The following is a 17,463-nucleotide window of genomic DNA, read 5'->3' as shown; positions in this document are numbered from 1 at the left end:
TACCAACAGAAGGAAGGAAATTGATTCTAATATTGTTTCACCAAAGTTTTCCCCATTCTTTTCTGGGATCTTGGGATTTTTAACATTTCTACAAGCAACCATTTCTGTTAATACAGACATAATATTGACAATTGACTGTGACCCTTTCTAGATAATTTCAACAACTCTCTCCTCTGATAAAATTACATTGATAAAAGTAAAAGCTAAATACAATATCTCACATTTAGATTATGTGCTTTGATAAATTTTTAAATGTACATCTTTGCTTTCGATCAAATAGAAGTCATGTTAACACAAACAGCTGATTTTCACTGATCAAATATTTATGAGTGTACATTCATTAGTCCATAGAGTACTCACATGTATTTCTTATCTTAGTGGCAATCATATAAATATTGAAACTGATTATTATACCAGTTTTGCCAAATTTGGAGCAGTCATTGCTTTATTTAAAAAAAACAAAAAACAGTTTACTACCTTTCAAGGGTTGTGCTTTCCTCCATGAGAATAACATCCAGTTTTAAGCACAGCCTTCTTAAAGAGAGTTGGCAGGTGTTTTTGTTTTGTTTTACCATCCAGTTGGGCTGCTAAAAGGTCCATTTCTAAACCACCAGCTGCTCAGTTGGAGAAAGACATGGCAGCGTAGTCCCATAAAGAGTTACAGTCTCACCTGTAAGCGCCTCCATGAAGATGATTTACAAAGAAAAGAAAAATAAACCAAATGAAAGCCGTGAACAAGAAGCATTAAAATGTAAATGGGCAGCTAAGGGGGACAACACTGGAGACTCAGTCTCAGGACTGCCCCGAACTGACTCCGCGACACTGAGGCAAACCACTATAGGTGTGCAGCAGAGCAACCGTGGGAGCAGAGCAGGGAGCCCCAGAGGGAGTACAAAGGACAGACTCTGGGGCCAGAGCATGGTACCCCATCAGACCTGACTGAAGGACACGCCTAGGGATCAAAAATCAGACCTTGATCTATTTACAGGTTTTTCTTTCTTTTTTAAATGTTTCTTTTCTTTTAATTAATTTGTTCTTTTATGGGTCATTGGTTTTCTTTTTTGTTTTCATCGCTGTGTTCTCATTCATCACCTGTCTTGCTATGCCTTGATTTTTGGTGCATGTTATTATGCCTACAAATCTATCTAGCTAAGATAGGCTGGATGAATAGCCTGGAGGAGAAAACAATGGGACCGATGATTCCGGGGGGGACACGGGAGAGGTGGAGGCACTGACCAACCCAGGGACAGGGGAGCAACAAGTGATCCAAAATTAGTGGCAAGGAGGGTGTGAGAGGCCTGGTAGGGATTCAGCAAGGGCAATGTACCCGAGAGAAATTACTGAAACCCAAATGAAGGCTGACCATGACAGTGGGACAAGAGGAAAGTAAAAGGAAATAGAGGAAAGAACTAGGTGACAAAGGGTATTTATAGAGGTCTAAATACTGGCATGTACATATGTAAATATATTTATATAGGAGGGTGGGGAAGTAGATCTACGTGCATATATTTACAGGTTTAGTATTAAGGCAGCAGATGGACATTGGGCCTCCACTCAAGTACTTACTCAATGCATGAGCACATTGTTCTATTAAATTGGCATTCCATGATGCACACCTTCCTGACACGAATACTGAAGAAAAATGCATGCATAAGCACAGGTGGTGAAGAAAGCTGATGGTGCCCGGCTATCAAAAGATATAACATCTGGGGTCTTAAAGGCTTGAAGATAAACAAGCGGCCATCTAGCTCAGAAGCATCAAAGCCCACATGGAAGGAGCACACCAGCCTGTCTCACTACGAGGTGTATAAGGGACCAGTTATCAGACATCAAAGAACAAAAATCATATCAGTGAGTGCCCACCTTCCCGATATGATCACTGAAGACAAACGTGTGCATAAGCAAATGTGGTGAAGAAAGCTGATGGTGCCCTGCTATCAAAAGATATAGCACCTGGGGTCTTAAAGGCTTGAAGATAAACAAGCAGCCATCTAGCCCAGAAGCAACAAAGCCCACATGGAAGAAGCATACCATCCTGTGTGACCACGAGCTGTTGAAGTGATCAGGTATCAAGCATCAAAGAACAAAAATCATATCATTGTAAATGAAGGTGAGTGCAGAGTGGAGACTCAAAGCCCATCAGTAGGCAACTGGACACCCCCTTACTGAAGAGTTGTGGGGAGGAGATGAGCCAGTCAGGGTGCAGGGTAGCAATGAAGAAACATGACTTTCCTCTAGTTCTTAAATGCTTCTTTATCCCCCAACAACACTATCATGATCCCAATTCTACCTTACAAATCTGGCTAGACCAGAGGATGTACGTTGGAAACACAGGGAATCCAGGACAGATGACCCCTTCAGGACCAGTGGTGAGAGTGGCAATGCCTGGAGGGTGGAGGGAATGTGGGGTGGAAAGTGGGGACCAATTACAAGTCTATGTATAGCCTCCTCCCTGGGGGATGGACAACAGAGAAGAGGGTGGGTGGAGATGTCAGACAGTGTAACATATGACAAAATTATTTATGAATTATGAAGGGTTCATGAGGGAGGGGGAAAAATGAGTAGCCAATATTAAGGGCTCAAGTAGAAGGCAAATATTTTGAGAATGATGAGGGCAACAAATATACATATGTGGTTGACACAATAGAAGTATGTATGTCTTGTGATAAGAATTGTATAAGCCCCCAATAAAATGATTTAAAAAAAAAAAAACGTACCTAAAGGAGTTTGGAACTAAGTTAAAATTAAAATTTTTCTTTGAATGTGGTCAGTATTGTCGAATAAAATGGCCGAATATTCATAAAAGAATGTCATGGAATATGATAAATGTGACGAGACAGAAGATATGTTGTGAATCATATGATGTAAAAAGAAAACCACCATGTTGCATGATTAGCATCTATGAATTAATGGGCTAGTGACTACTCAAGATAGAAAATAAGGGTATTTTGATTTTCCATCTCTTCCTATTGTTATAATGCTTAAAATAGGTTATAATTTGCTTAGGATTTTTTTCACTCCATAATGTTTACTAATTAATAGATACTAATCTATAGACACTGTTTAAGCATACAATATAATAACTAATTTAGAATACTGGACAGTATATCTATAACTATATTTGTAAGTTTTGAATGATCCAGGAGGCATCAAGAGAAGATGGAAATAATACACAGAGTCATTGCGCCAAAATAAACTCATTGGCAGTCCCCCATTTCAGGAGGGAGCATATGAGCAAGAGCCAGTGAAACTACATTGAGCAGTAGCCAAAAACAAGGCTTCCCAACATTGGTGCAGTACCCACTGAAATTTTTCCTAAGGTTGAAGAAGCACTTAAATCACTCACCTATACCTGGAAATTTGGAAGACAGCTCCTTGGCCAACTGACTGGGAGAGAGCCAGATCTCTGCCCATTCCAAAGAAAGGTGACCCAGGAGAATGTTTAAAACTATAGAATGATACCATTGCTATCACACATAAGTAAAAATGTTCTTGTTATCACCCAACAATAGTTGCAGCAATACATTAACAAGAACTGCCAGAAGTTTTGGCTGGTTTCAGAAGAGAATGTGGAACAAGGGATAGCATTGCTGATTTCAGATGGCTCAAAGCAAAGAATGCCAGAATGATGTTTACTTGTGTCTCATTGGCGATACAAAACAAAAAACAAACCCAAACCATAATAAATTGGGGATAAGCTTGAGAAGAATGGGAATTCCGGAACACTTCATTGTGCCCATTCAAAATATGTGTGTGGATCAAGAGGCAATTGAGGGAACAGAACAAGGGGACACTGCATGGTTTAAAATCAGGACAGGGTGTGTCAGAGTTGTATCCTGCCAACATACTTCTTCAATCTATATGTTGAGTAAATTGTCAGTGAAACTGGATTATATGAAGAAGAGTGTGGCATCAGGATTGGAGGAAGGCTTCATAACAACCTGCAATATGCAGGCGACACAACTTGCTTGCTGAATGTGATGAGGACTTAAGATCAAGTCTTGCTGATGAAGTTCAAGGATTGTTGCTTTCAGTGTGGATTACAACTCAATGAAGACCAAAATCCTCACAATCGGACCAATAGGTAGCATCATGATATATGGAGAAAAGGTTAAAGTTGTCAAGGATGTTGTATTACTTGGATCCACAATCAATGCTCATAGAAGCAGTAGTCAAGAGATCAAAAGATGTATTGCATTAGGTAAATCTGCTGCACAAGACCTCTTTAGAGTATTGAAAAGTAGGGATGTTACTCTGAGAACTAAGGGGCACCTGCCCCAAGCCATGGTACTCTCCATTGCCTCATATGCATGTGAAAGTTGGACATGGAATAAAGAAAACTGTAGAGGAATCGATGCATTTGAATTTTGGTGCTGGAGAAGGATATTGAAAGGACTATGGACTACTCAAAGGACAGTTTGTATTGGGAAAAGTAAGGCCAGAATCCTCCCTAGAGACAAGGATAGCAAGATACTGCCTTACATACTTTGGACCTGTCAGGAGAGCCCAGTATCTGGAGAAGGACATCATGTTTGGTGAAGGCCCTTGATGTGATGGACTGGCACAGTGGCTGCATCAATGGGCTCAGGCATGGGAACAATTGTGGGGGTGGCACAGGACCATGGAGTGTTTCGTTCTGTTGTACATAAGGTTGCTGTGGGTCTGAGCAAACTCAGTGGCACTAACAATAATAGTTGTAAAAGATATTATTTTTATTCATCTATTTTTATATTTTAAAGCTTCCTTCCTTTTTTCACATTGCTCCAGGAGCGGGTGGAAAGTTACTCCACTGCAGCAATTCAAGATACTTACCCCGAGGATCGTACATGCCATGCTTGTGGATTATCTCGCCACTGTGCATACTACGTGCAATTATCAGGAGAGTTGTATGATATCCGTACTATGGAAATAGATGATTTCATGTCACATGATAAGCAGGTATAATTCTTTGTTAACTTTGGTTTCTGGTCTTTAGAAATTTTCAGTACATAAGCTTGCACAAATATAAACTAGGTTATTATTTTCACAAGTAGAGAAATTAACGCATGATTAGGAAGAAACAGTATAAGAAAAGAGGGTATGATTTTGCATGTGAAGTATGTCTTATACGGCAGATTAATTTCTTAATTCAGTCCGATGATGGAATGAGTGTTGAGATAGGGAAGATTTCCTGGGGCAGGGAAACAGACCCAGGTAGAAAATTGTGAAGCAGATGGTCCACCACATAGATAAGCCACAAGCAAATAACTGAAGGGTGTTATTCACCCCACTATAAGAGAATTAAAAGAATATCCTACTTAAATCTAAATGACATCAGAGTGTTTCAGAATCTAGACCCACAGACTTAAGTGGTGTTAATTTTGAATGAACAGGTAAAAGTCACGAATAAGTAATAGAGCAGAGCAGAGTAGTGCAATGCGAAATGACAGAAAGTGCAAGTGAAGATCATTTTCTCATCTTATAAAGTCTTTATAAAAGCATTGTCATGTTAAAGGAGCCTGATGGCACAATGGTTAGTGATTGGCCACCAGACACAAGTTCAGTCACAGTTTGAACCCAAAAGCAACTCCAGCGGGGAACGATGTGGCTTTCAGCATCTGTAAAGATTACAGCCTAGGAACCCCAATGGGGAAATTCAACTCTGTCCTGTAGGGTTGCTCTGAGTCAGGATGGCAACAATATTAATATCTTCCTCTGGTGAGTCTGCATGTTCCTGTTGGGAGTAAGGGTAGGTTAGAAACCCAAAGCCCTGTGAAGAAACAAAAATTCTATTTTAAGAATGGTGATTTTTAATACCTTTAAAAAAGTAGATCTTCTGACTTAAAAGCAGTTTATATATATGGAGCCCTGGTGGCCCGGTAGATGACAAGTTGGGCTACTCATCTCAAGATCAGTAGATCAAATAACCCAGTTGCTCCGTGGGAGAAAAGATGAGGTTGTCTGCTTCCATAAGTACACACTGCCTCATGTACACCTAATGAACAGGTCTCCTCTGCCCTATAGGGTCATTATAAATCAAAATTGACTCAATGGAAGTGGGTTTTATTTGGGTTATAGATCAATAAACCTGAAATTACCTTTAAAGAATGATCTCCCACTATTTTCTCCCAATGTAGTGGGAAATCACATTTTATATGGAAGACCCTAAGCCATTGCTGTAAAGTTTCATAGTAAACAGTAGATTCATATAATAGCTATAATACTGTACATTGACCTCCTCTTCCCACCCCCATTATTTTCGGTACAATATTCCAAACCCAAACCCATTGTCATCGATTCGGACTCATGACGACCCTAGAGAATAAAGTCAAAAGGCACTCGGGTCTCCAAAGCTATAATTCCTGTAGGCAGCCACCACTTTCTCCTACAGAGTGGCTGGTGGGTTTGAACTTTTATTTATATGTCTTCAGTGCCTAGCCCAATACTTAGAACGTGGTTGTTCAGTTGTTTATTGACTGAGTAGAATAAAAGAAGGTTAAAAAAACCATAATACACTGAAAACTGTAAGGTCTGCAATGCAGCAAAACTCTGGTTTTTCTGAGTCTCCAACATTTTCCACCTTTGACAGGGTACATTGGAAAATAATTGCATTTTCAATCCCTGAAAAGTTCTGGCTTTTGTATATTTTACTGTATAAGCACAAATAAAATCAAGAAAACATTTATTAAATTTTACAACTGAAGAAAATGAAAACCAGGAAGGCTATTGATTTGTCAGATAATGATGCTCTTATCTTGATATAGGTGTTCATCGTGGGTAGAATCTGTGCTTCTCGTACAAGCATTTATCATCAACTGAAACATTTTAAATTTAAGCTTTACAAAGAATGTTGCTCCATTGCAAAAAAAGAGGACGTGGAAGACGACCAGATTGAAGAAACAGTGGAAAGAGTTTTCAACCAGTCCAAAGAAAATGGCTGGATTAAGGAGGTAAAGTAGATATGTAAGAACCATTCGGTAATTATGCGTTCAACCTAATGATTAGCCCAAAGACACAAATGATTAGAAGAGAATGGAATGTAAAGCAGAGCCTCTCCTCTCGCTGTCTGTGCATCTTCCCCTCTTCCACCTGTTCCTGCCATGCTTTGATCATTGTCCTCCTCTTCCCAAAGTTCTGAGCATTCACTCAGCACGTCAGTTAAATTTTATTGAGCAGAAATACTGTTTATTCTTTGAATGTCCTTATCCTTTCACCTTAAGTAGCATTCCTTACCGATATCATAAGCCCCCTTATTGTCTTTGACAAAGTAGAGGACTCAACTCTGCTGGTCTGCTTTTATTCTTGCTGGTAATCCTTGTGACCTGAGAGAGAAGAAGCTCTTTATGGCAGTCTGAGGAAAGGACCTCGCCTGCCAGTTCTAAGGCCACCACATCCTCTTCTTGATGACTTGGGTCCTAGCAGTGGGCACTGGAGCTGAGATAAAAAAAGTGGTGGCAGTTTCAGGCCAAGACACTGATTTTTATTCCCCTATATCCTGTTGATGACTACGTTGGACAGCAGAGTTAGAGTTGGGGTTTTGTAGCGTACACTCGATTCCTGAAGATCTACTGAGAGCTCATAAACATCTGCTCACAGAGCTTGTAGCATTTTAATGACACAAATAATGCGAATTTGATGTCAGCCTTCTGAAACATGCCTGAGTAAAAGAATCTGTAAGAGAGAACAAACAGTAGATTTTCAGGTAACTGAGATCAACAGTAGGTTTAATCTTAGATAAAAAAGGAAAGCCTGACCTAAGACCCATTGCCTGGGAGATGTCCTAGAGAAACTTGTAGAAGAGGAAAAGGGAAAGAAGGCAAGAAAACGTGGAGGGAAGAAACCCATGAGCAAAGGGAATGGAAAGAGAACAACCAAAAAGGAAGTCCTCAGAGCATAGCGGAAGTCTCCCTTGCCTGAGAATGACTATTGGCTTTCACTTTTGACCCTCATGACAGCCGCCACCCAGTACTCCCTAGCCTGCTCTCAGAGCTCGACCCTTAAATCTTTCTCTCATTTGAGTCCCTTCAACTTCTGCCAATTAGGCTGACTTTGTTCTTCTCCCCACATCCTGCCTCTGGTTCTTCCATTTACCTTTGGATAGAGCTTCTCAGATCCAGTGGCTTCCCCACTCCCTCTTTATTTTCTAAGCAGCACTCAATTCTTAAGTGCTTTTATTCATGCATTTAAGTGTTGCCATACCTTAGGTGGAAGTGAAGCACTTAGAGACACCACAGGTATAAGGAATTGTGTACTATGTGTAGAATACATACTGTGCTTATATGTATTACATATGCATATTGTTAATATAGACTATGATCAAGAAGGAAAAAATAAAAAGCATCTCCAATCATCTACTTAATGAAATTTTAATAAAGTATGTTTGGGATAGCAATGGTGTCTAGAAAGAAAAAAATGAAGATTTTTAGGAAAAGAACCCTAAGTGTCCTATTTTGCTTAAAGAATAACATCGCGCATTGAAAATATTTCAAGGTTTTATGTTTGGATGCGATATGCATTTTTTCCCTAAAAATCCCAAAACGTTTCATTTTCTTTTTGGAATTCCCCGTACTTGAAAAAAACAAATAAAATAAAAATCTATCCACTGACTTTCTCAAAAGATTTCATACAAACATAGAAGTTTGTGGCCAGTAAAAACAACTTCTTGTGCTGTGATTAAATTCCAAAATTGGTCAGGTGCTCTGACACTTCTTAGCTTGACCCTGCCCACCCCTGTGTGCATGCGCCTGTGTGGCTGGGGGCTCGCCCTGACTGTGCCTCTTCTTTGGCTGCACTCTCATGATCTCTGCTGCTGAGGGCCTTTAGAATTCCTTGGTCTTGGTGACACTTGAATGCCCAGATCCATGGCTCATTTGCTCTTCTCTAGCAGAAATGACCACCCCTCCTTTCCCCTTACACACGATTTGTGTCCCCTCCTCCTGCTTATGTGTCACACTGTGCTTCTCCTCCTCCCCCACCCTGGTCCCTCTTCCTCCATTTTCTTCCCTTATCTCAAGATATCTCATCTCAATACTTCTTCCCAAAGACCTGCTAGTCAGAAGGAGGACATTGCTTTTCTTCTTCTTCGAATCCCTTGAACCAGGAGAATCTCTCTTGAGGCTAATGACGTTAAAGTGATAGAACAACTATATTGTAAGAAAAGAACAAATGATAAGGAAATCATAATAAAACAAAAAATAACAAATATGTGCCTTATCCTAAAATATGAGCCAAAGTGGTGTAGTCATTATGCATTGGGCTGCTGCGATTGGCATGATCAGCAGTTCAAAACCACCAACAGTTCTGAGGGAAAAAGACTGGACATTCTACTCCTGTAAACAGTTCCAGTTCCAGAAACACACAGATATGTATCCGCCTTGACTCGGTAGCAGTGAGTTTGGAGCTTTATCCTATAATAGAGCTGAAGAACATACTGCAGTATGTATGCCACTGGCAAAATTATAACTTTTTCCCATTCAAAAACAGTACATTTGATGTAAGGATTCTAGGAAAGTTGAGTGCAGTGGTTGGTCGATGAGAATCAGGGACGGACGAAAGTGTATCCATAGAAATACAAGCTTCAGTGTGACGGTTGGATTTAAAGTAGCTTTAAAATTTATTATATAAATAGTATAATCAAAAGAATGAAAAATTTTAATTAAATATCCCTCCCTTTTCAGACGTTTTTGTTCCCTTCCTTTCCCCTGTTTTAACATTTCTTTTTTTCCATTCCATTCTCTTCCACCTCTTAAACTGTTGGTTCTCATAACATGGCCCTAAACTACCTCTATGAGAATCACCAAATAGCATGTGTGCAGTCCAGGTAGTGCAAATAGTTCAGCCGTGGACTAATAACCGAAAGGTTGGTGGTTTGAGCCCCTACAGAGCAGTCCCAGGAGATCTGGACGTGAGATGGTTACGTCCATGAAAACCCTGTACAGCACAGAATAGAACACCTGCCACTCATGGGACTTTCTGAAATGGCAACTGGGGCTATTGTTTTGTGTTTGTTTTTCCGTTAGAAGTATGTGAAAAAGTCCATAAGCCCCGATCTCACCATGAAGATTTCTGGTTAAGGATCTTTAGAGATTCTTTAACAATATGTTTAAGACAAAAGGTGATTCTTAAGCAAATTAAAGATTGAGGACCACTACTTAAAAGAGCAGTAGTACTCCAAGTTCTGTCCTCTGCCTCTCTAAGCCAGCGGTTCTCAACCTGTGGGTCGTGACCCCTTTGGGGGTCAAACAACCCTTTCACAGGGGTCACCTAAAACCATTGGAAAACACATTACAATTTACATTACAATTCATAACATTAGCAAAATTACAGTTGTGAATAAGCAGTGAAATAATTTTATGGTTGGGGTTACCACACTAAGACGAACTGTATAAAGGGTTACGGGATTAGGAATGTTGAGAACCACTGCTCTAAGCGATATCTCTCTTGGCAAACTCATCCCTTTTTGCAGGTCTAACTGCTATGTTGGGTAGAAGAGTCCACATTTTTCCTTCTAAGTTGACCTCTCTCTCAAACCTTACAAGAGGGTAGCCCCGCTCTCCCACTAAAAGCAAAGTAGGGAAAAAGCTCTGCTGGCCGGAGCTTTTGGAGTATGCAGCATGCATTATATTCCCGCTTGCGAGCCTCCAGCAACTCACTCTAACTTAGTGCACCCAGTGGTGTTTGCCTGGGAAGGTTCTCTCACAATGAATTTTTTCATAATAACAGTTTTGCTTAAACCTGATTTTTGGTGATGGCCAATTTAAGAGAGAACAGCATGTGGCTGTGAAATTTTGTTTCCTCTCTGGGAAAAATGCTACAGAAACTGTTGTGATATTGAACACAGCTTACAAGGGCAGCATTATGGGAAAAACTCAAAGTGTGCCAAGTGGTTTTCTCATTTCAAAAAAGGTGAAATGTCTATTGATGACAAACTTCATTCTGGATATCTGTCACTGAATGAAAATGTCAACTTGCAGTGCATTTGGTGTTGAATCCACCAGGTCAGACTGCTAATCAAGCTTTCTATTTAGAGGTTGTGAAAAAAATTGCATAATTATGTGACCAAAAAGGTCTGATTTGTGTCAGATGGGACTGGTTTTGCCACCATGACCATGCACCTGCTCACACAGCCATCTCAGTGTGCCAGTTTTAGGCAAAAAACAGCATGCCTCTCTTGCTCCACACATCTTACTCACCTAACCTTGCTCCATGGGACTTCTTTTTGTTTCCACAAATGACAAGGGCAATGAAAGGGAAGAGATTTGAAGACATACAATAGGTGAAGAAAAAAACAAGGGAGGTACTGTCAGTCATCCAAACAGATGAGTTTGAAAAATGTTTCCATGAATGGAATGCAGATTTGACAAATGTATTAATTGTAATGGAGAGTACTTTGAAGGTGATGAGGTTATTTTGTAAAAAATGTAAATACATAGCTTTGAAAAAAACATTTGTTTTTTTCTGGGTACCTCCTCAAAGTCCGCAACCCCACCCATTTTTATTGATAGGTCGCTTTGGCACTGTAAGAGAGTAGTCTCCATTACTATTACAGCAAGACCCCAAACCTCCCCGCTTTTCACAAAAGAAAACTATGGAAGGAGAGTCATTAGACATGGGTTGGGAGTGGAACACAAAAGTCAAGTCATATTAATTGCCTTCTCTCTGAGTTGTACTTTGCCTTTTGAGATACTCCTTTATTCTTTGCCCACCCTCACCATTTAAATCCCAGAGACAGTGTAATACAATAATTAAAACCATGACTCAGCTACTTACATGCTTTAGAATTTTAAAGCAAGTTATTTTATTTCTGCAAGCCTAACTTTTCAAATCTTAACGTAAGAACAAAAACAACAATAATAATTAGAGTTACAGATAGCACCCTTAAAGCATTTAGTATAGGACTTTGGAAGTAGTTAAGTCAGCAATAAACATGATCTGAATTTAGTAATAAAAAAACAAGGGAACCTTTTCCTGTCCTTTGTAGAGCTTAAATAGAAAGTAATTTTCCAAAAGAAATGTACAAAAAATAAAAAATAAAGATAGATAACATAAAAAGCCAAAGAACAACCCAACATTTACAGTACAGGCTTTAAATCCTAGTCCACTTATATCCAAGGGAAGCTGTCTGCATACTAGGACAAGAGAGTACCTAAGTAATCCCTAGGCTCTTCTCGTGTTCTTTTCTTCATCCTTCCAGAGAAAGTCATCTGGTTACGAGGACCTCAATGTGAAGAAAGGTCTTCCTGACTCATCTCTAAAGGGAAACTAGACTCTTCTGTGGGCCCCTGTCACCACAGAAATGTCACACAGCGGAATCCTCTCTTAACCTATATTGGGTTTAGAATTAGAGTTTAGTAGATAGAGTCAAGAAACCAGTGCATCATCTCATCTCTTCCTCCTAAGCAGCTGGAATTCTCTGTGCCCGAAAGTGGACATAGGTATCTCTTCTCCAGCCTACCTGAGAAGTAGCCTCCTATTTTTACCTTAAAGCTTCTTGACTCCTCTGTTAACTTGTTCTTGTCTCTCCAACCTCATGGCTGTGACAGAAATCTGGACCCTCATTACCTGACTCAGAATTAGTTGCCAGGCCATTCTAAACATGGCTCTTTTATCAATGCTTCATTGCCTGCCCAGAAGCCTGTAGCAGCTCTCCATTGCCTATCAAACTGTTACTAAGCTGCTCAACTTGACATTTCATGTTTTATTTTCTTGTCTCAGCCTTTTTGGTTCAGTCTTTTTTTCCTCTCTCTCTACTCCCTTTGAAGACCCTCAGATTGCAGTCAAACCTCACCTTTTTGTTTTATCATCATAAATGGAATGCTGTATCCTGCAGAAAGCTGCCCCCGTTAAAGTGTTACCTACTGAACATGTTTCTCCCAACCAAGCACAAAATCCAATCTATACTTTGGTATGGTACTTATGATTGATAGTTATTGGTAGGTATATTGCTACTACACACAGTTCTCCTTAGGAGCAGGAACAGTGTCATGTTTCTTGTACCTAGATATTAATTCATGAAATATTATTTATATATATATATATATTGTACATCTGATAAAACTTTATGAATTTTGGGTATAATAGAAAACTTGTAAGAGCTCTAAAGTACAGTAGTAATAATAATAATAATCTGAGCTCTTCCAAATGTTAGAAATATTAGTTCTAAGTCGAATCCCTTGTTATAATAAATTATTTTGTTCCTTATGACTATGGAATTCACTTGTTCCTGTTAATGGCTATAGAATGAAAAGGCCTATTTTATCTTTATTTTCTTTGACTAAAGTAACTACCTTTTTCATTTTATATGCAGAAATATGATCAACTTGAAAAGTGCCTTAGTTCTGCAGATTTCTTTTCGGAAGAGAAGTGTGGCTGAATTGTAGCCCTTGTCCTCCAGAGAAGATTTTATAAATTACTCTAAATGTGAAAATCATGAAGCTTGCTTACCTGAATCATGTTCCATGTGTTTATGTATTAATTGTGTATCTTTATGACAAAATAACTTTTTAAAACATGCACTTGTGGTATTTTAATTCCCATGAAATGGGACTCCGCAGTTTAGTAGCACTTTTATATGCTGAACAAACAAAATCTGATGATATTTTTCTCCCCAAAATCCTTTTATTGGGGGCTCTTACAACCCTTATAACATTCTTAAGACTCTTGAAGGCATTAAATTTATTTCAAAATTAATAACAGTGACTGTCAAGTGAATGAGATGATGTGAGGGTGTTCTAGAAGGAAGAGAATGTTTTGAAACTGATTGTGATGGCAATTGTACAATAATACTTGATGTGATTGAACTATGTAATGATACTCCCAACCCAAATGATTTTGAAAAGAAAACAATATAATTATTTAGTCTAACATCTATATATACTAATTGCTTTTAATCTCTATTTATTACCCATCTGCAGTATTAAACAGACTCGACTAATGTATTTTGACCACTATCATTGGCTAAATCAGTGGGCCATAGAAGAAGCCATAGTATATTATTCAATTCACTCCTGTTATCTGAGAATCAACTGAACTTACCTATTCTAAGTAGAGGTATGTTTTTTTCCTTTTGCTAAAGTTTCCTTTAGAAATTGGTTTCAGATCGCCAGAGTCTGTCTATCCTCATATTCGGGAATAACTTTGTAATAGGTATATTGATACTTCATAATGTTCTTTATATTTAATTTTATCTAGATGCTAATAATGAAAATTATTTTATTTATTTTTTATCTACAACTTTCCCCTTATGCGCACAAAAGATCAGAGAAAAAACTTTAGCTAAAATATGTTTAAATCATATTTTAGAAAGCATCATCTTGCACACCTAAGTTCTCACTTATTTAAGTAAACTGAACAGTTCCAGAGAAGTAAAATAGACCCTGTTTGTACTGCATTTTTAATTCCTACAAGGGATGTTTTAGCAAGAGCTATTCTGGGGAACTTTAGATTCTTGTGTCTTATTGGAAATGTTGTCGACCTATCTTCATCTACTAAGTAGTTCATAGCATGCACCTCAGTGTGTGTATACTTATAAAACTGCAATTTGTTAAATCTTTACTTGGAGATTACTTAATGTTTTCTACAACTCATATCCTAAAATCATCTCTTATTATTGTAAATAAACTGGATAAAACAAACATACCAAAAAAAACAATACTCAAAATTGATAACATGCTGAAGTTTAATTTGTGGGGTTCAGCAAACGTAAAAATAGAAATTTGAGTCACGGAGCTCTATCTGGATTCACATTTTCCTGGCATATGGGAGTAATCCTGCAAGGACTGTGACTTATTTAATGTGGCTCTTCCAGCCAAACTCTCTTCACTCTCACCAAAAGACCTTTCCCCTTATGGATCTGGTAAGAACGTTGGAGAACATACTGATAAGGATCTCCTGTGAGTATTTGGAACAAGAGTCCCTGGAGTGTTGTCCTGCTGTGTACAAAAAGCCCTCTGAGAAGCAGGAGGAATCTCATTACCAACAAGAGCACGGAGTTGGAGCACATCCTCTGGACCTGAGATCCCTGTGCACTGAACCTCCTGGATCCAGAGAGCTGTGCCAGCAGAGAAGCAGCAGTACCAGAATCCAGAGCGTGGAACAGAGTGATGGACTTCCAAACCCATGAACATGATAAGATGAATGTTTTTGTGCAGGAGACTACCTTGCAGAGTGAGGTGCCTTTAGGCACTTACCCGGGGGAGCTGGGTTTGCTGACCCATGGAGCTGGAGCTGAATGCCTTTGGGTTGAGGCTTACAGCAGAGTGGTATGCCCCTTTGGACATTTATTAGCAGAGCCAAAACGCTTTGACTTGTCCTGGTGAACAACTACTCTGAGCATTTCTCACTGTCATTACAATTTGTTAACTTCCTTAATAAACCCTTTAATCATGAATTTTGTCTGTGAGTTTCTGTATAGCCATTGCAATGGATATTAGAAACTAGAAAGGTAGATAGTGGGCATTAACTAAGACATTCCAGATCTTTAAATCCAAGGGAATAAAAATGAAACCAGAGAACAGAGACAGAAGAAGATGGCGTGTAGTTAAAGTGAAGGAGAGTGGGAGGCGGAGTCTTGAAATTAGAATCAGGGTTCTAGGGTCTGATCTGAACCCCTGCTTTTTTTGAATTGCACTCAAAGCGAACCGAGAACACACTAAATCACTCTAGGTTCAGTGTGCTGGGCTCGGCTCCAGCAGAGCAGCTGCCTGCGCCCTTGTTGGCAGTGAGTAGCACTTTCCCCAGGCTGACACCCTAAAGGGAATGTAATCCCAGGCCCAAGAAGAACCTCTGAAAGCTAGTCACAGGACCCCACAACAGAGCTCCCCATGTTGTTTGCTGCCTTGAGCTCATAGCCTGGGCATCAGGATTGGTGGGTAGCAATAGATTTGGAGCAATTGAAAAGAAGTAAGGAAATTTACCTGAGTCAGGTTACACTGTGGCAGAAAATAGGCCTGATAGTCAACGTCCAGGGGACAAATTCAGTTCCAGATGGCAGAGAAGAAAACCTCTCTGATAAGGTGGATCTCCTCGGGGTGGGGTGGGGTGGGGGGTCAACATAACAGCCCCCAAATCAGGGTACCCCATAAACCCAATATAAAAAAAAGAAAAAATATTTTCTCAGTAAAAACTGCAAATCCCAGGCTCATTGTTTAACTCCAAGGCAACTGATGGAATGAATCCCTTAACATACATTAGCATAATGGAGCCCATGCTGAGGAAGGCCAGAAGTTAGTTATAGAGCCCAGAGCCTTTCAACAACAAAGGCCCCTTGGAGAAAACCTCAGTTTCAGAATAACTTAATTCCAGCTGGCCAGGTGGGAGAGACAGGGGTAGTTATTAGGGCATCAGAGTGCCTGGCACAAGTTTAGGACAAGACCAGCTCCACATTCAGTGATCCTATATGCAGCTGGGGAGGTCCTCCCTGTCCTGGGGCCCTACATGGGGCGGAGGGAACTCACCCACCCCCCACCCCGCAGTGCTGCATACAGCACAAGGCAGCTACACCACTGAACTCCAGCACTCAACACCGCTGTGGGAATTGCTACCTGGCCGCTGATGTGATCTTGCCTTTGAGGGTAATTCCGCCCAGAATCTGTGGGACCCTACACCAAGTGTGCACACCACCCCACTACCTTTAGGCAGGGTTGGAACTCTTCCAGCCCTATAGTCACGGGATCAGGCCTCAGTTATCTCCCTACTTACTACTCTTTTTCTTCTTTTTCTCTCTCCCTTCTATCTTTCCCACTGCAGTCACTCTCAGCGTGCTCAGTTTTGTTTTGTTTTTCTTTCTTTTTTCTTCTTTATCTCTTTTTCCTCTTCTCTCCCTCTCTTTCCTTTCATTCACGACTGCTGGTTTCTGGGCCACTACCTTCCACCTAGGACAACTTCACAAAAACAGCAGGGGGAACTACAGCCTGTCCCCTGTAGGAGCTCTGCACACCACACAAGGCAGCTGTGACAGCCCTCTACAGCACCCCACTTTGCTAAGGAAACCTCAGTCTGGCCTGTACGGTGATCTTGCTAAAAAGGGCAATTCCGCCCAGCACCACTGGAACCCTGGACTAAAAGGGCACACTAACCTGCTACCTTGGGGCAGGGATTAAACCACCCCAGCCCCGTGTTCAAACAATAAGAGATCAGCTATCTCTTTACACTTTTTTTTCTTTTCTCTTTCTTCTCTTTTCCACCACAGTCAATCTTAGCGAGGACAGTTGTTTTCCCCTTCTTCCTCTTTCTTTGTCTTCTCTCTTTCCCCCTCTTTTCTGCACGAGGCAGTGCTACACGGCACAGCATGGGGCTCTGCTGTCTTTATTTTTTTCTTTTCTACTTCTTTCACTTTTTTTTCTTTTTTTAATCATTTTATTAGGGGCTCATACAACTCTTATCACAATCCATACACACATCAATTGTGTAAGGCGCATTTGTACATTCATTGCCCTCATCATTCTCAAAACATTTCCTCTCCACTTAAGCCCCCGGCATTAGGTC

At 40.1% G+C, this 17,463-nt stretch overlaps 1 protein-coding gene across 2 annotated transcripts in view; it reads left to right on the top strand.

Moving 5' to 3' along the window:
- The window catches only part of CCDC82 (coiled-coil domain containing 82), a 37,880-nt gene extending 22,883 nt beyond the window's left edge, over positions 1–14,997 (top strand). Inside the window, exons 6-8 of one of the 2 annotated variants that reach the window (XM_045297781.1) lie at positions 4,768–4,938; positions 6,744–6,929; positions 13,893–14,997. In XM_045297781.1, coding sequence (XP_045153716.1) covers positions 4,768–4,938; positions 6,744–6,929; positions 13,893–13,898 — 363 coding nt within the window. In that variant the 3' untranslated portion in view covers positions 13,899–14,997. Of the gene's footprint in view, positions 1–4,767; positions 4,939–6,743; positions 6,930–13,285 lie in introns of both variants that reach the window. The other variant, XM_045297780.1, reaches the window with a different exon arrangement.
- The last annotated feature ends 2,466 nt before the right edge of the window (positions 14,998–17,463 follow it).

This window comes from Echinops telfairi, unplaced genomic scaffold (genome assembly GCF_000313985.2).
Source record: "Echinops telfairi isolate 266 unplaced genomic scaffold, ASM31398v2 ScPeMD7_7421;HRSCAF=8459, whole genome shotgun sequence".
NCBI lineage: Eukaryota > Metazoa > Chordata > Mammalia > Afrosoricida > Tenrecidae > Echinops > Echinops telfairi.
This window is presented reverse-complemented; position numbering and strand designations above follow the sequence as displayed.